The following is a 25,285-nucleotide window of genomic DNA, read 5'->3' on the forward strand; positions in this document are numbered from 1 at the left end:
TCTTCCACATCACATTAAGGAAATAAATCAAAAACTTCCCCTTAATGTTATTTAACATAAAGTGAGGCCAAACTTGAACTTTCTACTTTATTCTCACTGTGTCTACTTTTGTTACTACTTTTCTGATGTATGAGTCTGAATCTCAATTTCGATTTATCTGCCTCTATTTCCCCTTCCTTCCTTCCTTCCTTCCTCTCTCTCTCTCTCTCTCTCTCTCTCTCTCTCTCTCTCTCTGTGTGTATGTGAGTAAGTGAGTTCATATATTCATGTGTGTATTGGAGGTAAAATCATAACAAAGATCTTTTTCTCTGTATTTGTTGAACAGCACAGAAAACATCTCTTGGAAAACTCGAGGGGTATTTAGAGAAATCTTTAACCCAGTTGTACAAGGGTGGTCCCTTATTACTGATTCCAACTGATTCAAGTAATAAATATAATAACAAACATTATTGTTTAAAAAGCATTATCTGTATGATTTCATCAACAATTTTTGATATTCATTTTAGAAGATATTTTCAAACTTATACATTGTGTTCTTGATAAATGGTTGTCATAACACACACGAAATTATATTCAATAGCCTTTAGTCAAAAGCATTGAAGAGCATATAATTTAATATTAGAACTGTGCATGGGGCCTGAATCAGCAATCTCTGCCAGAACAGGTACAAGGGGAAACCTCAGTGGGAGCAGTCCTAAGACAGGGACCTTCACAGGAGCAGGTATGGGGGAAAAACTACCAAAAGAGCAGGATTGATACAAAGATCCCTGAGTCCTTCTATGAAACTGGGCCTGAGGCAGGGACCTCCACGGGAGCAGGTATGGGGGAGAAACTACCAATTGAGCAGGTTTGAGACAAGGACCCCTGAGTCCTTCTATGGGACTGGTTCTGATCCAGGGACGTTCACAGAAGTGGGTATTGGGGAGAAACTACCAAAAGAGCAGGCCTGAGACAAAGACACCTGTAGGACCAGGCCTGAGCCAGTGTACTCTGCCAGAGCAGTCCTGAGCCAGGAACATCTGCAGTAGCAGAACCAAGCCAGCAACTTCTGCTAGAGCAGGAGAGAGACATTGACTTCTGAAGGACCTGACCAAAACCAGTGACCTTGCAGGAACAGGAATGACTGTGTGAGTGCTGAGGGAGCAGACCTGAGCCAGAGACCTCTGTGTGACTGGGTCAGATCCACTATCCTCAGTGGGATCAGTTCCTAGCCTGAGATATCTGTGAAAGTAGACCCCAGTCAGCAACCTCCAGCAGAATAGGCCCTGGACAGTGACTTCTGTCTGCTGGTGCAGGCCTAAGCTCGAAACCTGGAGAATTACATGACAAAAAATTTTTAATTCACATAATGTCATGAGAGGTAACTAACTTTAAAACGGCATGAAACAGACTGAATAAGAAAGGTAAAGGGAAGGGGTATTACGAGTGAGGTTATCCTCCTGGGAGGCCTGTGAAGGCATATGAGTAGAACACTTAGAGTTCAAATCCTGAGTTGTACATTGAAGTTCAGTTTATCAGTCACTCCCTGTTTCTAATAAAGAGATAGGTAAAGATTCTGGAAAAAGAGAGTAAAATAGAAAAAAAACAACAATAATTTTATACTCCTTGGTACACATGAATGTGGACAAAGTCTCTGGAGGTGACCTCCTGAACAAATGAATTCGGTCATGTGACAACAATCCAGTGATCTCAACACAAAAATTGAGCTTCTAAACTCCAGAGGCAACTACACTTAGGGCTGTACCTGACTCAGGCGGTACCTAGTGCATCAGTGTTGAAGACAACATAGAATAAGGAAAGATCTCCAGAGCATGTCAGAAAGCAATGCCAACTGACCTCTATAGTACAGGACATAAAAAGTGGGCAGAAATTATTTCTAAAATGCATATTTTGATTGTGATTATTAAATGTAATCGATGATACTTAATGAGTCCCCCAAAATAGCTTAGTATGATACAGAAATTTCCTAACATTATCTTTCCTGCTAGACTTCCCCAGAACATTTATAAAGATATTAGAACACACTGGCTCTTAGCTCCAACAGCAGAACTTATATACCAGGAAGGCATGCAAATAAGACTTATCTCTTCTCGTGAAAACCAGATAAGCACTGACCCTGAATCTCAGACAAAGGAATCAGTCCTGGATGCCCAGGTCTTGCCATTCAGTGATCAGCACAGAAAACAAAACACACAATGGATTTGGTGTTGATATGGGTTTTCCTTGTTGCTTTTTTTATAGGTAATTTATGAAGAAGAGATACTGAGTGTGTTAGTGAACATGAACAAGATATATAAAAGATAGAGCGTCTGTGGCAATTTACTAACAACATTCTCTGTGTTTGCAGGTGTCCAGTCTGAGGTGCAGCTTGTGCAGTCTGGAGGAGGCCTGTTGAAGCCTGAAGGTTCCCTGAGACTCTCCTGTGTTGCCTCTGGATTCACTTTCAGTGACTACTGGATGACATGGGTTCGCCAAGCTCCAGGGAAGGGGCTGGAGTGGGTTGGAGATATTAATAAAGACAGCAGTACTATAAGATATGCACCATCTGTGAAGGATCGATTCACCATCTCCAGAGACAATGCCAAGAACACTCTGTACCTGCAAATGAACAATGTGAGAGTGGAAGACACAGCTACTTATTACTGTGCTAGAGACACAGTGATGGGACTTCAGTGTTAACTCAAGCAGAAACTTCACTGTTAGGCCAATCAAGACCACCAGGTGGTGCAAAAGACACAGAATACAGGTTCAATGCAAGAATTTATGCAGACATGATTAAATTAAGCACTCTTCTCAGGTGTTTGACCTGCATTTTTTTTTATACTTTCTTTGGAATTTTCCACATGTACGTTATGAAGGGATCCAATGTCCTCAATGCATTATATGTTCTTCTTGTGCTATTTTATCAAATGAGGCACAGTCTCCCATGAACAAAGTGTAAACTGACAACTATGGGGACACAAAGTACTCTACATTAGTCATTGAGATTTCATGAGAAGAAAGTACATGGGCATTTCTGAGTATTTTCATATTTTGGGCAGAGTTTAGGTCATATTTTTTGATTATAGCAGCACTAATGTTTAAGGGAAAAGTAGAGAAAAATGACACCATGATCATTAGATTAAAAACATCCTAGCATATATATAATCTTCTCTCTTCTCCTTGAGGATTGTGCACTCATGGTCAAACAAGATCCAGATATGCTTTTAGTTCATTTGGTTTATTACTTCATGACTTTCAACTTGGTTTATAATAGAAATTTATATAAACCGATTCCATCAAAAAAAGTTTATGAGAAGTGAGATCTACCTACATAGCAAATCAAAAACACACAATATGCCATTGTTATGTGAATCTGCCATATGTACATTGAGTGTTTGAGGTAAAATCTCATCACTGGCAGAGCAAGTTCATTCCTATTAGATCCACAGAAATATTCACCATACTATGCAAAACACTAAGGATATTTATCTTGGTTATTTTTCTATTGTTATGATAATACAACATGATGAAGGCAACATAAAATGAACACATTTATTATGCTTACAACTTCAGAATCTTAGAGTGGATTATGACTGAGTCAGTACTTGGTGGTTAGAGCAGCAGCTGAGTGTCCTGAGTTTGATTTGTGAACTGGAAGAAAAAGTCTCTGAAATAACCTGAGTCTTTAGAAAAATCTAAGTTTTCTAAATGGCACACCTTCTCCTACAAGATCACACCTTCTATTTTTTCCCAAACATTTTCTCCAATTGAGACTTGAGTATTTAAACTTATGAGTCTGTAAGAGGCTTTCTAATTCAAAATTATATATCCAATGAAAGGACTACAGTTTGGGCCTCATGTATGAGAAATATAGAGTCTGGAAAAGAAGGGCACTGTTCTTCTCAGTATCACCTTTTTCACCCTTTCATTATTCATGTAACATTATTCCTCAAACAACATCCATAATTCTTCCACCTGTCTATGTCTGTACATATTATAATCTTAATTGATATGTCTCTGTCATTTACAAGCTTTGGGTTTCTCTTCATTAATGTCATATTATTGTATATGAATTTACCTAGGGATAAACATATCACAACTATTCTTACAGATGAAAATAACTTTTGTTCACTTTAGTATCTTCTGTGACTTTGTACAAAATCAGTTGTCCATTGTTTTTGTTCAAAACTGAAGATCGTAACGAATATTGTAACGAGCTTGAAATTGTGAGGTTTCATATTGCTAGTAAGCTTGTCTTAATGTGAAAGCACATAATACCCTTACTCAAAGAGTTGTAATAAAGATGGCAAGATTCACATTTACCATCCATGGCAAGTTTTAGTGGGCTACATGTCAGCAGTCAGTAGAATAATAAAAATGGGAATACTGCCTATCCCCAGTTAATTCATCTGTATACTTCCTGACCTATGCACAAGAAAGAAAATCACATAAATGATAAGAGAATGCAATTATAGTTTGGATGTGACATGATGGTCACCTAAGACACACAGATACTGCTGTGTTCCTTGTAATAAATTTTGTGGACCATTTTGAAGGGAATGCTTACTCTGTGACTGTTGGAGAGAGGTTGCTTGTATGTTCCCAGCTACCCAGCTAGCTTAGTCCAGAAATAATCACTCAGAAACTGTATTAATTCTCTGCTTTGTCCATTAGCTCTAGTTTCTTATTGGCCAACACTTATATTAATTTAATCCATTTTTATTAATCTGTATATCACCATGTGGCTGTGGTTTACCAGGTATAGTTCCCAGCATTTGTCTCTAGTGGCTCCATGGCTTCTCTCTGACTCTTCCCTTCTTTCTCCCAGTATAAAGTCCAGCCTTTCCCTCCTAGTTATGTTCTTTCCTGCCATAGGCTCAAAGCAGTTCTTTATTCATTAATCAATAAGATCAACACGTAGTCAGAAGGACCTCCCACACCATGTGACAATGTTTATTGAAAGACATATCCTTTTTTTATTTAAATGGAATTCCAATTCACTGATTACTCTTAGCTTTTGGATTTTGATACTTACAATAATATCAATAGAGTTAAGATTTGGATTATTCTAGAGACTAGAACTAGTGCTCAATTGAGGTAATCAAATTCTTGAAGAGGTTCTAGTTTAATTCTGAGCACTGAAAACAGTTCATAAGCACATATAAGTATTGTTGCATGTGATATGACACCCTCTTCTGTGCTTTACAGCCACATGCACTCAAGTACACATATACAAAGAAATTCACATACACACATATGAAAATAACTATTAAAATTTTGAGGTGTCAAAATGATGAACTAAGAGTAATTTGAATTGTAAGATGTCAGATCATTTGAAGATCAATGGTGAATTATTTAAATATGAAACAAAGAAATTCCCTATCAAGTTAAGAAGAAGTAAACATGAGATGATTGAACTTCATGCTAATTTTGCCTATAATTGTGATCAACCAGAAATGTCGTTTGTGCAGCTATGCTTATTATTGCTAATGACTGTCTTCTCTTTTTTGAATGCATGTACTTATTGAATAATGAGTTTTGAGCGAGAGACAGAAATGACACATAGAAACATCATAAAATAGGACTGTAACATGAATGATAAAAATGCAGAGACAGACATTGGGTCTCAAGCAGAAGATCAGAAAAGCAAAGCAGTGAACCATAAGAGAGAACTTTTACATATATCAAATCTTCAGACCAAACAGGCAAGATCCTGTCTCCATAAATACTCAGACCCCACAATCTACTGACTTCCTGTGTCTTCACCTTTATATTCTTCTTACCACTCAGTCATTCCACTCCTGCCTCCACCTCTCTACTGCTGGGACTAAATGTGTGTGACTTCCAAACACTGAGATTAAAGTTATTAGCCACCACAACCTGAATCTGTTTTGGGATTGATCTGGTATAGACCTCAGTAGGCTTGACCTCACAGAGATTTGTCTTCCTGTCTCCTGAGTCATGGGAATAAAGTTGTAATCCTGAGGAGCAGGACTGTGCCATTGACCTGGGACAGTGCATTCCTGAAGAAACAAATTCCACAGAAGTAGGAATGAGCCAGTGACATGGACTAGAGCAGGCCAGAGGCCATGAAATCCATAGGAACAAGACTGAGCCAGTGCCCTATGACAGAGCAGGTCTGAGGCAAAAATTCCAAAAGAGCAGGACTGACCCAGCAACCTGGGATGGAATGGGCTTGGGACCTCTGAGTGAGTAGCTTTGACCCAGGACCTCTGTGGGTCTGGGTGTCAGTCTGGTACATCAAAGGAAGTGGCAGGAACCAGAAACCTCTGTGGATTCAGGCATGAGTCTGGGACCTCTGAGGGGGTAGGCCTGAACCAGGTTTTCTGTAGGTGTGGGTACAACCAAGTCTGAGACCTCTGAGGGAGTAGAACATAGGTAGAGACCTTTGCAGGAACAATCCCTATCCTAGGGACCTCTTCAGGAGCAGATACAGACCAGGGATGTTTATATAAACAGGACTGAGCCAATTATCTAGGCCAGAGCAGGCCTGAGACAGCAAACTCCATAAGAGCAGAAAAAAGTCCTGCAGTGCTGAGAGACCTCCAGAAACACAGAGTGACCAATGGGGTAACTAGAACCATGGCACAGGCTGTACCACAAAGATCAATCATCTGACTCTTGGATTCAATGGCAGCTAGAAGATTATTCACCAGAATCACAGACAGACACAATCACACCAATTGGAGGAAAAGATGAGTAAAATGGTAAGAATACACAAAACAGCACAAAGAGAAACACAGGACCAGTAAATCTTGATATTCTACAACAGCAAGATTTTAACAAACAAATATAAATGAGGCAGAAGAAAATGACCTAAAAAAACTTCAGAATATTTGGAACTCTTAAAGAGGACATGAGAAATTCTCCCAAAGAAATAGAGAAAAAGACAAACAAAAAATTGAAAGACATCAACAAATCCCTTAAAGAAAACCAAGAAAAAATAATTAAACATATAAAAGAAACTATTCAAGACTAGAAAACTTAAATAAAGACAATAAAGAAGACAAAATATGAAGGTATTATAGAAACAGAAATCATAAGAAAATAATCAGGAACAGCAAATGCAAGCATAAACAGTAAAATACAAGAGACGAAAGAGAAAAATCTCAAGCGCTAAAGATACAATAGAAGAAATAGACTGTCATCAGTCAAAGAAAACATTAAATCTAACAAAAGCTTAACACAAACTATCCAGGAAATATGGGACAACATGAAAAAAAACTTATGAATAGTAAGTATAGAAGGAGAACAATTTCGATTCAAATGTATAGAAAATATGTTTAACAAAGTCATAGAAGAAAACTTTCTCACCCTAATGAAAGATATGCCTATGAAGATACAAGAAGTTTCCAGAACACCAACAGACTTAATCAAAAAAAGTCCCCTTGACACATAATAATCAAAACACTAAACATACAGAATAAGAAAAGAATATTAAGACGTGCAACATAAAAAGGCCAAATAATATGTAAAGAGAGACATATCAGAATTACACCTGACTTCTCATTAGATACAATGAAAGTCAGAAGTTCATTGTCAAACATTATGCAGACATTAAGGGACCAGGAATGCCAGTGAAGATTTTGTACACAGCAACACTTTCAATAACCATTAGAAGGCAAAACAAGATATCCCATGGCAAAAGAAGATTTAACCAATACCTAGCCACAAATCCAGCCAAACACAAAATACTAGAAGGAAAACTCCACCCCAAGGAAGATGGTTACATCAAAAACAAAACAAAACAAAACAAAACAAAACATGGCAATTAATGGTGTCATAGCAGCAAATCCTACAGAATGGGAAAATGTACAAAATAACATCACCAACAATGAAAACTAAATTAACAGAAGAGAGCAACCATTGGTTGTTAATATCCATTAATATAAATAAACTCAACTCAACTATAAAAATACACAGTCATACAGATTGAATACTAAAACAGATTGCATCCTTCTGCATACAAGAAAAATATCTCAACCTTCAAGACATATATTGCCTCAGAGAAATTAGTTGAGAAAAATTTTTCCAATTGATTGGACCAAAAAAAAAAGCTGGTGTATCATTCTTAATATCTAACAAAATAGACTTCAAACTAAAATCAATCAAAAAGTAAAGAAAGACATTTCTTATTAGTCACAAAAAAATCCATCAAGAGGAAATTTCAGTAAAAACATCTATGCCCCAAATACAAGGGAACCCTCATATGTAAAAGAAACACTTCTGAAGCTTACATCATACATTAAATCCCACACACAAATAATGGGAGACTTCAGCACTCAACTCTCACTACTGGACAGGTCAGTCAGACAAAAAAATTAGCAGAGAAATTAAGAGAACTAACAGATGTTATGACTCAAATGACATTAACACACATCTATAGAATATTCCAACCAAACATAAAAGAATATACCTTCTTGTCAGCACCTCATGTAACCTTCTCAAAAATTCAACACATCCTTAGTAACAAAAGAAACCTCAACAAATAAAAAAAGATAGAGTAGACTCATGTATCTTATCAGATCAGCATAGCTTAAAACTAGAATTCAACAGCAATACTAATTCCAGAAATCCCACAAACACATGGAAATTAAGCAGTGCTCACCTGTATCAATAGTCCAAGGAAGAAATAAAGGAAGAAATGAAATACTTTCTAAAATTCAATTAAAATAGCCACATAACATACCCAAATTTATGGGACACAATGAAAGCAGTGTTAAGAGGAATAAAGCATCTGAGAAAATCCCACACTAGTAAATTAAGAGAACATTTGAAAACTTTAAAACAAAAGGAATCAAACTCACCCAAGAGAACTAGATGGCAGGAAATAATAAAATTGAGAGCTGAAATCAACAAAATAGAAACAAAGAAAACAATACAAAAATCAATGATCAAAGAATTGGTTCTTCCAAAAATCAACAAAATAGACAAACCTTTATCCAAACTAACCAAATGGAAGAGAAAGGATATGCAAATTAACAAAATCAGAAATGAAAAAGGGAACATAACAACAGATAAGGAGGAAATACAGAGAACCATCAGGTCATATCACAAAATCCTGTACTCCACAAAATTAGAAAACCTAAAGGAAATGGACAACTTTTGCATAAATATCACTTACCAAAATTAAATCAAGACCATATAAGCAAATTAAAAAAGCCCATAACTGCTGAAGAAATAAAAAAAGTCATCAAAAATATCCCAACCAAAAGAAACCCAGGACCAAATGGTTTCAGCTCAGAATTCTATAAGATTTTTAAAGAAAAATTAATACTAATACTCCTCAAATTGTTCTATACAATAGAAGCAAAAGTAACACTGCAAAACTCTTTTTAAGAGGCTACAGTTACCATTCTATACAAACCACATAAAGACATTACTAAGAATGAGAATTAAAGACCGATCTCACTCATGATCATTGAGGCAAAAATACTGGCAAATCGACCCGAGTGCACATCAGAACCATCATACAACCTGATCAAGTTGGCTTCATTCCAGAGATGCAGGGATGGTTCAACATAGGAAAAATCTGTCAATGTAATACACCATATAAAAAAAACTAAAAAATAAAAACCACATCATCATCTCATTAAATGCTGAAAAAGATTTCAACAAAATACAACATCCCTTTATGATAAAGGTCTTGGAAAGAGCAGGGTTACAAGGAATATATCTAAACATAATGAAGGAAATATAGAGAAAGCCAACAGACAACATCAAACTAATTGAAGAGAAAATCCCCAGTCATACTACTGAAACCAGGAACAAGACAAGGATGTCCACTCTCTCCATATAGATTAAATGCAGTTGTTGAGGTCCTAGATAGAGCAAAAAGACACCAAAAGGAGTTTAAAGGGATACAAATTGGAAAAGAGTAGTCAAATTCTCACTATTTACTGATAAAATTATAGTTTATATAAGGAACCCAAAATTCTACCAAGGAATTTCTACAACACATAAACACTTTCAGTAACATAGTAGGATACTAGACAAACTCAGAAAAATCAGTAACCCTCTTGTACATAGGTGATAATTGATCTGAGGAAGAAATCAGAGAAATGTTACCCTTCACAATAGCCTAAATATCTTGTAGTAACTCCAATCAAACAAGTAGAACTCTTGTAAGACAGAACTTTACATCTTTGAAGAAAGAAATTGAAGTTTGGTTGGTAGAATTAGCATAGTAAAAATGTAATATTGGGAACAGCAATCTAGAGATTCAATGCAATGCCCATCAAAAACACAACAAAATTTCTCACAGACCTTGAAAGAATGGTTCTCAACTTCATATGAAAAGCAACAAACACAGGATACCCAAAACAATCCTGAACAATAAAAGAACTTCTGGAGGCATCACAATCCCTGACTTCAAACTCTACTACAGAGGTACAATAATGAATACAACCTGTTATTGCCATAAAAACAGACAGGAGGACCAATGGAACTGAATCAAAGACCCAGATATTAATCCACACATTTTTGAACACCTGATTTTTGACAAAGAAGCAGAAAATATCAAATGGAAAAAAAGAAAGCATATTTAACAAATAGTGCTGGCAGAACTACATATCAACATGTAGAAAAATAACAATTGATCCGTATATATCACCATGCACAAAACTAAAGTCCAAATGAATCAAAGACCTCAACATAAAGCCAGCAACACTGAACCTCATAGAAAAGAAATTGAAAAATAAACTTGAATACATTGGAACAGGACACTATTCCTAAATATAACCCCTGTAGCACAGACACTGAGAGAATAATTAATAAATGGGACATCCTGAAACTAAAAAGCTTCTGTAAAGCAAAGAACATGGTCAACATGACAAAATGACAGCCTATATAATGAGAAAAAAATTCTTCACAAACCACACAGCAGACAGAGGGTTGATCTCCAAAATATACAAAGAACTCAAAAAATTGGTCATCAAAAGAAATAAAAGTTCAGTAATAAATAGAGTACAGATATAAGCAGAGAACTCTCAACTGAGGAATCTAAAATGGCTGAAAGACACTTAAGGAAATGCTCAACATCCTTAGTCATCTGAAAACTTCAAATCAAAATAATTCTGATATTCCATCTTATGCCTATAAGAATGGTCAAGATCAAAAACACTGATGACAACTTATGCTTGAGAGGTTGTGTGGTAAAAGGAACACTTGAGCATTGCTGTTGGGAATGCAAACTGATACAGCACCTTTGGATACTAGTGTGGTGATTTCTCAGAAAATTAGGAAACAACCTTCCTGAAGACCTAGTAATACCACTTTGGGGTATAAACACAAAGGATGCACATTTGTGCCATAAGGATATGTGCTCAACTATGTTTGTAGCTGCGTTGTTTGTCATAGTCAAATCCTGGAAACAACCTGAATGTCTCTTCACTAAAGAATGAATAAGAAAAATGTGATACATTTACACAATGGAGTACTACACAGCAGGGAAAAATTAACAATATCTTGAATTTTGCAGGCACATGAATGGAGCTATAAAACATTATTTTGAGTGAGGTAATCCAGACACAGAAAGACAATTAGCACATGCATTCAATCCTAAGTGGTTTTTAAACATAAAGTCAAAAAAATCAGCCTGCAAATAACAATCCCAGAGAATGGAGACAACAATGAGGACCCTAAGAAAGACATACATAAATTTAATAGCATGGGAAGTAGAAAAAGACAAGGTCTCCTGAGTAAATTGGGAGCATGAGGACATTTGGAAATGGTTGAAGGTGAGAGGAGAGGCAGGGAGGTGTCAAGCTGTCTGTTTTTATGCCAATACCATGTTATTTTCATCACTGTAGTTCTATAATGAGCTTGATGGCATGGGTGGTGATGCCTCTGCCACTTTGTTTGTTGTCCAAGATTGTTTTGGCTATCCTGGGTTTTTTTTCATATGGAGTTGATTGTTGTTATTTTAAGGCATGTGAAGAATTGTGTTGGGATCTTAATGGGAATTGCATTGAATATATAGATTGCATTTGGTAGGATTGCCAATTTTATTATTTTTATCCTAGCTATCAAAAAGTATCAAAATTTTCCATTTTCTTGTATCTTCTTCAATTTCTTTCCTCAAAGACTTAAAGTTTATGTAGAAGAAGTATTTTACTTCATGGTTAGTGTTACCCCAAGATACTTTATGCTTTTGGTGGCTATTGTGAAGGGTGATGTTCCTCTGATTTCTTTCTCAGCTTCTTTGTCATTTATATATAGGAAGTCTACTAATATTTCATTTTCTTTTTTTTTATTTATTTTTACTTAAAAATTTCCACCTCCTCCCCTCCTACCATATCCCTCCCCCTTCCCCTCCTCCTCCCTCTCCAGTCCAAAGAACAGTCATGGTTCCCTGCCCTGTTGGAAATCCAAGGTCCTCCCTCCTCCATCCAGGTCTTGGAAGTTGAGGATCCAAACAGACTAGGTTCCCACAAAGCCAGTACATGCAGTAGAATCAAAACCCAGTGCCAGCCGGGCGGCGGTGGCACACGCCTTTAATCCCAGTACTCAGGAGGCAGAGGCAGGCAGATCTCTGTGAGTTCGAGACCAGCCTGGTCTACAAGAGCTAGTTCCAGGACAGGCTCCAAAGCTACAGAGAAACCCTGTCTTGAAAAAACAAAAAAAAGAAAAAAGAAAGAAAGAAAAACCCAGTGCCATTGTCCTTGGCTTCTCAGTCAGCCCTCCTTGTCAGTCCAGTTTGATCACATGGTCCATCAGTCCCAGTCCAACTGGCCTTGGTGAGTTCCCATTAGATCAGTGCCACCATCACAGTGGGTGGGCACACCCCTCATGTCCCCGACTTCCATGCTCATGTTCTCTATCCTTCTGCTCCTCATTTGGACCTTGGGAGATCAGTCCAGTGTTCCAATGTGGGACTCTGTCTCTAGCTTCATCCATCACCAGATGAAGATTCATATTCATCTTTTGTGTTTCATTTCCTTAGAGACATGTACTGGACAATTTTCTATCTTTATTTGTCCAGGTATACAAATAATGGCCATAACTTTTAATAAATGGGTGATTACAGAATCAGTCTTTACTGAGCTGAATGCAGTTGCCCATTGAAAACCTGAATAATTATTAATGATGTGGCATATATATTTTAATTTTCCAATATCTGCAAACCGGAACATATCCATCTGCCAAATTTTATTCTTTTGAGTACCCTTTGGGTTACACTCTGCAGGTCGAATAAGCAAGTATAACATCTGGTTATAATTTCCTTACCGTGTTGCCATGTAGTAGAAAACTGTTTCTAATAACCTTTGCTATTGACATGTTGATACTTATGAAATTCCATGGCCTTCAGCAAACTTTCAATCAATAGTTGAACAAATTTTGTATTACCCTGTGCAGACCTTTACGGGATCATATGTGTGTTATGTATGTGGGAGAAAGACTTTTCCTGATCATATCTTGTACTTGTATGAATAATGAAGTCAATTCTGTATCGTCTGGTATAAATTCAGTGGTTTCAATTTGCAAGACATTTTTGTTCTGCATATTATATATCAGTAACTATATGAGAGGTTCTTTAAAATCCCTTAGTACCACGAGAATAGCATATAATTCTGCCTTTGAACAGAAATATAAGGGTTACGTTCCACCTTACATTAATCTTCTGATTTGTAACCTGCATTTCCAGATTTATTTGCATCATTCGTAACCTGCATTTCCAGATTTATTTGCATCAGTATTGAATGTATAGGCACCATTTACTGGTGTGCTATGTACAGTGTCAGAACATATCCAAGCAGTTCTCTTTATAAGATTAAAGCTATCACTTTTTAAATAACTGCTCTTAATCTCTCCTAAAAAATAGTACAAACACTTTGAAAAAGGTTCATTGTCTTCCCATATTTTTTTTTAATTTCAAGAGTAGTAAAAGGCACTGTAATATCTGCTTGGTCTATTCCTGATAGTTGACAAATTTGATTAATTCAGAGAGATGTTTCATATAGGTTTTTAATTTTTTTATTTGGTTTATGTGACAAAAAATTCATTCTAAAATAATATCGTCCCTTTCCATTAACATTTCTGTAGGAGAAATTCTGTAATGCAATAGGACTAGAATGCTTCTAAGATTTAGATTCGCCTTATCCATATGTGCCTCTTGTCATTTTTCTTCAGTGACAATCAATTATTTTTCAACTTCAGCTGTTAATTCCATGAGACCATTTAAGTCCATGTTATCATCTAAGATTTTATTTAAATGAACTATTAAATCAGATGTTAACTCAACAGCAAGTTGTAGAGTTAAAATGACTTCCTAACAATCTTTGAACATGATTAAATGTATGCAATAGGTCTCTCCTAAATTTTGTTTTTGTTTTCTAATTATCTGTAAACCTATTTTATCACCTAGGTAATTTAAAGGATGTCTTACCTCAATTTTTTAGGAGTAACATGTAATGTCCATGTAGGCAAAGTATTGGTACTTCTTCAAACATTCTTTCTTAAAAAAAAAATCCACATTGGATTCAGATAGAAAAATGTCATCCATGTAATGGTAAATTATAGATTTAGGAAATTGTTTAGATATTATTTTTAACAGCTCACTTACAAAGTATTGGCACAGAATGAGGCTATTGAGCATTCTCTGGGGGAAGATTTTCCACTGATATCTCCTAGCAGGCTGATTTTTTTTTGTTTTTACTTTTTTACCCTCTTTTATTAACTTGTGAAAGTTATGTTAAATTTGGAAAAGATTTATACAAAAATATTTTTACACAGAATCATTCAGAATATAGAATATAGAAAATTCTTTACAGTCACAGTACATTCTTATTATTAAACCTTAAGGTATTAAAATTTTTACATGTGTATACAAATATTCAAATTAATTCAGAAAACATTTAGAATGCAATTTTAAATATATCTATTCATCTACTCTACCCATCTGTCTGTCTATCTAATATTATCTCAATTACACTCATACATGTACCTGTGTATGTGCACACATATACTTCCATACACAGCATATATAAAACAATATATAATGTATATAGTATATAGATTATATATAATTGTAAACATTTGTTTGTATCCTCTTTCTTTCCTTTTCTCTGTAACTAAAATTCATGCACATTTCTTTTTTTAATTTTTTTATTTAAAATTTCTGCCTCCTCCCTGCCTCCCATTTTCCCCCCTCCCCTCTCTCGCCTCCCCCTCCCTCTCCAGTCCAAAGAGCAGTCAGGGTTCCCTGCCCTGTGGGAAGTCCAAGGACCTCCACCCTCCATCCATGTCTAGGAAGGTGAGCATCCAAAAGGGCTAAGCTCCCACAAAACCAGTACATGCAGTAGGATCAAAACCCAGTGCCATTGTCCTTGGCTTCTCAGCAGCCCTCATTGTCCACCACGTTCAGAGAGTCCGGTTTTCTCCCAGGCTTTTTCAGTCCCAGGCCAGCTGGCCTTGGTGAGCTCCCATTAGATCAGCCCCACCATCTCAGTGGGTGGGTGCACCCCTCCGGTCCTGACTTCCTTGCTTATGTTCTCCTTCCTTCTGCTTTTCATTTGGACCTTGAGGCTCAGCCCTGTGCTCCAATGTGGGTCTCTGTCTCTATCTCCATCCATTTTCAGATAAAGGATCTATGGTGATATGCAAGATATTCATCAGTATGGCTATAGGATTGGGCCATTTCAGGCTCTCTCTCCTCAACTGCCCAAGGAACTGTCTGGGGACATCTCCCTGGACCCATGGGAACCCTTCTAGAGTCAAGTTCTCCCTCCTTCTGCTCCTCATTTGGACCTTGGAGGCTCAGCCCTATGCTCCAATGTGGGTCTGTCTCTATCTCCATCCATCTCCAGATGAAGGTTCTATGGTGATATGCAAGATATTCATCAGTATGGATATAGGATCGGGCCATTTCAGGCTCTATCTCCTCAGCTGCCCAAGGAACTAGCTGAGGACATCTCCCTGGACCCCTGGGAACCCCTCTAGCATCAAGATGTCATTGATTTGTACCGCTAAGTAGTACTCTAATATGTATATATTCCACACTTTCTTCATCCATTCTTCCATTGAAGGGCAACTAGGTTGTTTACATGTTCTGGCTATTACAAATAATGCTGCTATGAACATAGTTGAACAAAGGCTTTTGTAGTATGATAGGACTTCTCTTGGGTATATTCCCAAGAGTGGTATTGCTGGGTCCTGGGGTAAGTTGATCCCAAATTTCTTGAGAAACTACCACACTGATTTCCAAAGATTTTTCACAAGTTTGCATTCCCACCAACAATGGATGAATGTGCCCCTTCCTCCACATCCTCTCCAGCAAAAGCTATCATTGGTGTTTTTGATTTTAGCCATTCTGACAGGTGTAAGATGGTATCTCAAAATTGTTTTGATTTGCCTTTCCCTGATCGCTAAGAAGGTTGATCATGACCTTAAGTGTCTTTTGGCCATTTGAAATTCTTCTGTTGCGAATTCTCTGTTCAGTTCAGTGTCCCATTTTTAATTGGGTTAATTAGCATTTTAAGGTCTAGTTTCTTGAGTTCTTTATATATTTTGGAGATCTGACCTTTGTCTGTTGTGGGGTTGATGAAGATCTCCCAGTTTGTAAGTTGCCTTTTTGTCTTAGTGACAGTGTCTTTTGCTTTCAAAAGCTGTGTAGGCAAATTTTTCTCTGTCCTTTTCTTGTTAATGAATAGTGAAGAAACAATTTTTAAATCAAAATCTATAAGAAGCCATTCTTTCAGTAACAAAGAAGGCAGAGGAATTCCAGATCATAGAGCCCATAGGTTCAATTGCCATGTTGATAGATCAAAGATCTGTCACTATTCTCCATTTACCAGCTTTTCTTTTGACAAATATAGAGGAAAATTTCATGGGCTGGTTGTTTCTTCAATATGGTGATCATCTAGCTGCTCCTGTGCCAGCTGTTCTAGAGCTTGCAGTTTCTCTTCTGTTAAAGGCCATTATTTAAGTCATATTGGTTTCTCAGTTAACCATTTTAAATGTAATGCCATTGGTACATCTAAAGGTTTGCTAGTTGCTTTGTGGTTTTGTACAGTTTAAGTAGCTGGTGACCTTTGTGTATAGTACCTTAAAATATCCTTCTGAGAAATAAGAGTTCCTGGGACTACAGAAATATTAATCTAGGTATTCCATTGCTGCAGGAGGTCATGACCACATACATTCACTGTCATATTAGCCACTTATGTCTCTCTATCCTCCTGGTCCTACACATTCAAACCACTTCATGCTTTGTTTCACTTGTAATAGGGTTCCAATTCCTAGGAATTGAACATCTTTCTCTTGAAGAGGGTAATTTGGTTGCCAAAATTCTGGAATAATGATACTCACTTCTGCTCCCATGTCTATCAAACCCGCAATTACAATGCAATTTTTATGCATTCTGGATTTTGGTCTTTTATCATAAATTACAATGCAATTTTTATGCATTCTGGGTTTTGGCCTTTTATCATTTATAGAAGTCTGCCAGAATATATGTATCCTCTTTTCTTCTGGAATTTTTGATTTATCCTCCATGTTTATTCCATCATCCATAACAATATATATTTTACAACAGGCACTGGATATTTTAATCTTTCTGGTGTTAGATGTTCTCAACAATGACAGGGAATGACTGGACCACTCTTAACTTTGGGGGCCTGTGAGAAACACTCTAGGGAGTTTCCCAATGGTATTGAGTTGTCTTGTCTCTATTTTATTGATCTGTATTCATTGGATCTGCCTTTGTCACACCTCCTGCATAATCTAGAAGTTTGATATCTGTTATTTTTGCCATTACCAGAGGAGATATTAGATCTGGTAATTCTTTGTCAACCGTCCCTTCTCAGTGTCCTATTCTACCACAATTAAAATACTTGGCATTTTGATGTCTCCTTATAGCTTTGGAAATTGCTTTTCCTACCCAAGTTTCAGTATTATAGTCAGATGTCTCAATGTTCATTGTGTGCAGGATTCATTTATTCATTGAGGATGGTCTAATATTTAAAGGCCCAAGTATCATTTTGCATTATAAGTTGGCATTTTCAAAAGTCAGAGATTCACTAAGTACTCATCTAGCTTTGGGGTCTTTTACTCCTATTTGTACAGCCTTAGTTAATGTTTGTAAAAAGTCACTGAAAAATTCTCTCTGACCCTGTTTATCCCTGGTACACACTTCATTTTCCTAGTTCTTGAATCCTGAGGCTGCTTTGTGGCATAGAGACAAGATATGTTCATTGTAAAAAGCTTGAGCCTGTGGGTCAACATAAGTCCCCTTACCAAGAATTTCATCTTGGGAAGTCTCAAGATCTTTTAATTTTTCATGTTTTCCTAAAAGTTTTGCCTCTTCCCCAAAATAACTTTTCCAGAGTAGTTGTGGCCCATAATTCAAGATGGCTGGAACTAACTGAAGCCAGTAATTGCTAGGCAGCCTTATTGCTAGAAACCCATGTCTTTCCCATCTCCCAAATTAATTCTGAATGCAAGCTATAAGATACTACTGATTGTTTATTTTCTTTTAGACCATTCATTTCTACAGGTATGCATCAACATTCTTTGGATCATTATGAGCATTTAGAACTTGATGATTTTTCAGAGTTGATTACTGGATGGGAAGCTAAAATCCTGGGTAGTCATCTCTGCCAGTTATTGGTAATGTTAAATAATGTCAAGGTACCTTCATTTTCTGCTCATCAGCTCCAATAATTTCCTGAATCATTTCAAATCTTTTTACTATTGCTTTTTGTAAAGCCTAAGTCCCTTGGTCTGCATATATTTCTAGTGATTTCATTGAGGCACCTAACCTCTGGTCCTCATTCTGCACATGTCCTTCCAAGGCATGAAGTTTTCTTTTAAAAATAATATCTCTTCCTTGGACTTTATTTGTATAGCATGAATATTGCCTTCCTGTATAGATACTAGCATATCTGATAACATATCATAATTTTTATAGAGTTTGATTGTCAAATTCAACAGTTTGAATTATTTCAGATAATTTCTCAGTACCCTTTGGCATGAATTGAATTTTGTCTGTCAAATTAATGTTATTTTTTCAATAGTATTAATTTTATCAGGTAATTTTTGATTTTCGATGATATTAATCTTATCATCTAGCTTTTCATTATTAGTCTTCAAAGATTTTATTATTTCTAAAAGTGCTTCATTCGTGACTCTTTTATCAAATATTTTCTTAAAGATTTAATATAAAGAAGAAAAATGAGTTCCAATATCCAATAAATTGATGTATCACAATAAACATATAAGCCTTGCAATATGCAATCCATAGTATAAGTAAAAAAGGTTCGTTCATTCCTGGATGATAATAATGTCTGCCACTTTTAACTTTCAAGTTTATTGATTCATTTATTAATCAAATAGTTACCTGTATTATCATATTTCAGTAAACTGTTTTAGGTATAATATCTTTATTTTCTAGCAGGTTTTGTGGTTGCAGCTGTGGAGCAAAGTGTCGCCGGCCAGTGGCTGTGCAACCAGTGGTGGCATAAGTAGTCCTGTGCCTCTTTGATTTTCTGCCTTTGTGCTTAGTTAAATACTGAGAAATATGCTTTGCTTGACAAATTAAAACAATTAAATCAATTTTATACATGGAGCAAGGAGGTGAGAATTCATGAGCAGAAAGCACAAATCACAAAGTGCACAAGTTGCTGCGTGGCAGTGGGGAGGGATAATGTGTGTGAAGCTGAGAAATTTCCACGTCACTGTGCTTAGATCCAATTTGTTTGGGATTTACAAAAAATGCTTAATATGTAAAAGCAAGCCAGTAATGTTGGGGTCTTTTTATTTGGACAGAAAATGGGAGGTGATGTGGGATTCCCCTTTGTATGCTGTGAATATACACAAGCACACTCACCTGTGTACACAAATACACACACAATGCTTAAAAACAGCACAAACACAAAGAGAGACAGAGAGAGAGAGAGAGAGAGAGAGAGAGAGAGAGAGAGAGAGAGAGAGAGAGAGGGAGACTGAAAGAGAGATTGAGAGAAGATACTAAGCAAGTTTGTATAAATAGGCTCAATACCCAAAATGAAGAGTTAGCATTTGTGATTCATCAATTCGCCTCATTGTGGTATATAATAAAATACCAAAGTTTGGAATTCCTATAAGAATTTTTACAGAGATGGACATTATCTTAAAATATATTTTACTCTACTTCAGAAACTGTTAACTGTTGAATGATTTTACATGTCTACTATGTCCATAAAATTTCATGCTGTGCTCTCAACATTTAGCATGGATGAATTGATTTCTATCCTATAGTATGGGTGAATCTGGAGGAGATTAAAAGTTAAAGAAAACATAGACTACTATTTCATACATCACATTTTCAACTCTATGAGACTCAAGGCCAGATATTTCCATAGAGGATATGATGAGAAAGTCCTGGGAATATTGGGTACAAATAAGGATGCATGGTTTTCCTTGAGTGTGAAGTGATGTTAGGAAGTAGAGAGCTGGGTTAACCCCAGCAGTGTGAATACTGTAACTTTCAAGGTTTTTTGTTTACTTCAATATTTGTTCATTTGAATTTCACATGAAACTTGACCATGATAAACAGATAAAGGAAAAGCAATAATTTGAGTAGAAATTAATAAATCAATGGCATAGGAAATATATCTGTATATTCCCCTGAAGAGAATATACATGCGATTCTGAATGAGGCACTGACAGGATACCACAGTGAGACAGTATGAAGCACATACAAGACAACCATTCTAAGCTATGTCACTGATTGTGACTCATCTGTGTCCACCCAGAACAAAAACAAATCACAAAAGAAATTATAACATCTATTATAGGAGGAGTTTTGTCTCACACAGAGCCATGCCTGCCTTACTGCATCAATATCTGACAAGGACTACTTCTAAATGCCCCTGGTAGATGAACTGTTTCACTTGCCACAAGAGATCGCCTATGTTTATGTGACCCACCTACCAATAGCAGAAGAAAATAAACACACAATTTTAAGTTATAATCTGAAATTATCAGAATTCTTAATATTTCTGCAATCTCTTATTCCTCAATTCCAAATCATGCATAAGCTTTGTGACAGGACTTTATTCCTGACAAATAATGTAGAGGGAGCATTCATGGTGCTCTGACCATAGGAGTAAGACCATTATACTGCAGGAAGCCAGGGGGCACCAAATCTCCATGTTTCAATTGTATCCTCAAGCCAGGTGCAGAGAAGACCAGAATATACTTTTCATCAGTGCTGACTTCCTCTCCCTGCCCAGTACAAAGAACAAAGTGCAGGATCATGAAGCTGGCAATTATTAACTTATTTTGCAAATAGCATTTATGCTACCAGAATATGGATGGTGAAAATTACAAAATTTTGGCCTTTTTGCATAGCAGTCTTGTACTTATTTCTTAAATTATCTGTTATACTCAACCTTTTTTTTCTGTTGTGCCCAGTTATCATTGTCTGTCCTATATCCCCACTATCAGCACACAGTACTGTCTACATTCAGACAATACTACCTTTTTTAAGTCAGAAGCAATACATCCCTAGATATCCCTAGTGCCTTTCTTCCCAGCCCGCTTATAAATTCGTTTCTGATGATGGCAGGCACTGTACATTCCTACCAGCCAACTTTTTTTTTTCAAATTTATATCTCATCAGAAGAATCAAATGTGTAAAGTTCATAGAGTCAGATTTCTGCAATGACTTGCAGTATTGTTACGTTTGGATTATAAAAGAGCAGAAAAGAGGTTAAAATGAGCAAAAGTTCTTCAGGAGATTTCAAAATATCTAGTATGGATCATCTGCACTGAAACATTTACAAAACTACAAGTAATATACCTAGATTTCATATTTTCATGTAAGATTTTTCACTTAAGTTGATTTCTGATTAAACTATTCTTTGTTTTCAAATTCTTAAAATTGTAATTATGTGTCTCTGTCTTTTTGTGGGTATATGAACATAAGTGCAAAAGAAGGCTGAAGGGGTTTGTTCATCATGTATTGAGAACTGTAGGTGGTTGTGCACTTCCTACGGGAGCTAGAAATAAAATTCAAGTGTTTTGGAAAGAAGTACATGTATATAACCACTGATCTATTTTACCAGATTTATACGCTTCCTCATTAGAAAGTCTGCTTCACCATTTTTATTATAGTAATTTTAAATATTTATTTTAATATAAGTACATCATTTTTCTTAACTTCAACATGTACTCCCTTACTCTTTTTCAAATCTATAACTTTTATTACATAACTTATTTAAAGCGAGACCACCCATTTCATAATTTGGAACAGAAATGTATTTTATTTCTATCTGCTTTATCAAGAATGGTTTGACCCTGATACAGGAGTGCAGAGAACCTTAAGAATTCAAATACCACACCTAACTAGAAGCAATAGTCAAGGAAGAACTGATGCAGATGTCTCAGTTTGTAGAGGACAGTCTACACAAGAAATGATAAAGGCACATAGACAGGCACATGATGAATGGGAGGCAAAGACCATTGCTGCCCTCATTAAACAGGATCAGGCAGCTGAATCCTTGGGGGACAACACAACCAACATGAAGACATGAACACCAGACACTGGGGATTGGCTTACTCACTTGGAATCATGTATTCTTGTATATTAGAACTAATATCTGGGTTTGTTCACTACCCAGTCTTATGCAAATCTGCCATATGCAAAGCCTTTAGAATAGAAATCTGAGTCTTTCCTCCCTCACCTAGCAAGGGAGTTCCTGATTAGTCTCAAGAAACAACTCTGTCCCAATTGCATACCACATGGAGTGGGTGTGGAGGCTCCTTTTCCTGCTGGCAGCTGTCCAAAGTAAGTCATCAAAATCCAGAGCTCCAGAGTAAACTGAGGCAGTTGCACGTCTCCTTACTTCCCCATGTTCTCTCCATAGGTGTTCAAGCAGAAGTCCTGCTTGTACAGTCTGGATCTGAACTGAAGCAGCCTGGGCAGTCAGTGAAGATCTCCTGCAAGGCTTCAGGGTATACCTTCACAAGCTATGCAATGAACTGGGTGAAGCAGGAACCAGGACAGCCCCTAAAGTGGATGGGCTACATTAATACAGACACTGGGGAGCCAAACTATGCTGATGACTTCAAAGGACGGTTTGTCTTCTCCATGGACACCTCTGTCAGCACTGCATATCTACAGATTAATAGCCTCAAGAATGAAGACACAGCCATGTATTACTGTGCTAGAGACACAGTGTGAAAACCACATCCTGAGGGTGTCATAAACCCTGAGGGAAGCTGGTTCTGATATGCACAGGCAGAAACAGAAAAAAAATACCCTGCCTTTGGCCTTTGAATAAAATTATAAGATTGTTCGCTAGACACATAGAAAACAGATCCCATTAAAAATAAGTCTCTCTAATTGCTGGCTCCATTAATTTCTGCTCTTTCAGCATTTACTCTGTTATCCAATTCCAGTTATTTATTACTAAGACCAATTAGAATTTGTCCTATAATATATTTCTTTCTTTGTAGCTTTCTTGTTCAGATGATTTTATTATATTGCAAAACCCCATCTTGAAGTGTTATATTTTGTGATTTTCTTTTAACTTCAAATGTCTAAGTTACAAGTTTAGTTTTTGCTCTAGAGAAGATTTTACAGTAGTGTAATTATTTATTTAACCCATAATCTTAAATTATTTTTTATAATTGATCTTCTCTTTATTTTATTATTTTGTTGCGGGAAAGTTCTGAAACATTGAAATAAAAACCTGACATTTTGTTTCCATGTTTCTACATTGAAATTGGTTTAAAATGAGCCAGGCGGTGGTGGCGCACACCTTTAATCCCAGCACTCGGGAGGCAGAGGCAGGTGGATCTCTGGGAGTTCAAGGCCAGCCTGGTCTACAAGAGCTAGTTCCGGGACAGGCACCAAAGCTACAGAGAAACCCTGTCTAGAAAAAACCAAAAAAAAAAAAAAAAAGAAAGAAAGAAAGAAAGAAAGAAAGAAAGAAAGAAAGAAAGAAAGAAATTGGTTAAAATGTTCTGGTAGATACCTGTAGATGGATTTTTCTTTGGGCCACCAGCTCCCATAAAAGTAACATGAAGACTTATAATTAATGATAAAAACTACTATAGATTAGGCTTATTCCATCAGCATTTATAACTTAATTTAACCAATTTATATTAATGTGCATTTTACCTTGTGGGTTTTTTTTTTACCTTTATTCCACCTTGTACCACATGTGTTCTAGCTATAGAATACTTTCTTCTTTTTTATCATTAAAACTCTATTAAACTAACATTATTATTATCAAATAGACAAAACAACCTAAGAAGAAATCATCTTCATTTAAGCCCAGTAGAACAAGATGTATCTATGAGATAAACACACTACATTACAGGCAGTGAGATTCTCTGCATACACATTCACACCATACTACATGTCAGAGAAAGATGGCACAGCAGAATCAAAAGACACTTTATGATCTTTGGTCCTGGAGTCTTTTATATCCAAGATTCACACATCAAGGATTTACCTCCTGGTGGGCTGACACCCTGAAGTCAATTGTAATCTGCTGATCCTTTTACATGGCCACTGGAATCTCTTCCCCCTTTGTTTGCTAAATGAAGCACATGAATCTCTCTTTGGGCAGAGCATATCATGGATTCTAAAGATCTGAAGGCAGATTTTCTATAGAGCACGTTTTCAGCCTAGAATGACTAAAGGTACTAATTAGAGAATGAAGAACATTCACATTTATAGCAATCTGAGAACAATTCCAAGTAACTTATAAGTGTAGCTGCACTGGCTCAAAGGATATTTCTGATCTACTGTTACACAGAGGACTAACATGAATCTACTTATAGTGCTCATTATACAATATGGTTAAGTATGTCTTAATATGTTGAATCTTAGTCCCCATGTAAAGAATGTCTTCTAAAGTATTAATTGTATATATTAATTCTCCATCATTTTAATGAGCTTATAAAACATTTCTAGATAAATAGTCCACAAAATTATCAGTGTACACCTGCTGAAAAAAAGTTGTAGGTATAGTTGAAGCTGACAGAGTTCTCAAAATTGACATAAAAGCAATCAATAAACCAATTGGGCTATGAGAAAGCAGTAACATCCTGTTTCAAACATACACAGAAAGTTCCTCAAACTGAATTAATTGGCTGAAGAACATATGGAGATTATCATGTATATTTACAATATATATGATCTTATATATACATGCATATATATATATATATATATGATAAAGAGAGTAGGAAGAATACATACCATTAGTAATAGAACATTTTTAATAGAGTACATCCGCAAGGCTGGAGCATTCATGTTAGAAGATGGAGTATGTGTGACATAACCTCTAGC

General features: G+C 36.4%; 2 gene segments (V, D, J or C); both read left to right on the top strand.

Moving 5' to 3' along the window:
* The first annotated feature begins 2,195 nt into the window (after positions 1-2,195).
* Positions 2,196-2,679, top strand: LOC130882794 (immunoglobulin heavy variable 3-21-like). The segment is given in 2 exon segments: positions 2,196-2,241; positions 2,348-2,679. Coding segments are annotated over 2 exon segments (378 nt in total).
* Positions 2,680-22,675: 19,996 nt separating this feature from the next.
* On the top strand, positions 22,676-23,164 carry LOC130882795 (immunoglobulin heavy variable 7-4-1-like). The segment is given in 2 exon segments: positions 22,676-22,768; positions 22,848-23,164. Coding segments are annotated over 2 exon segments (363 nt in total).
* The last annotated feature ends 2,121 nt before the right edge of the window (positions 23,165-25,285 follow it).

Source organism: Chionomys nivalis, chromosome 10 (genome assembly GCF_950005125.1).
Source record: "Chionomys nivalis chromosome 10, mChiNiv1.1, whole genome shotgun sequence".
Classification (NCBI taxonomy): domain Eukaryota; kingdom Metazoa; phylum Chordata; class Mammalia; order Rodentia; family Cricetidae; genus Chionomys; species Chionomys nivalis.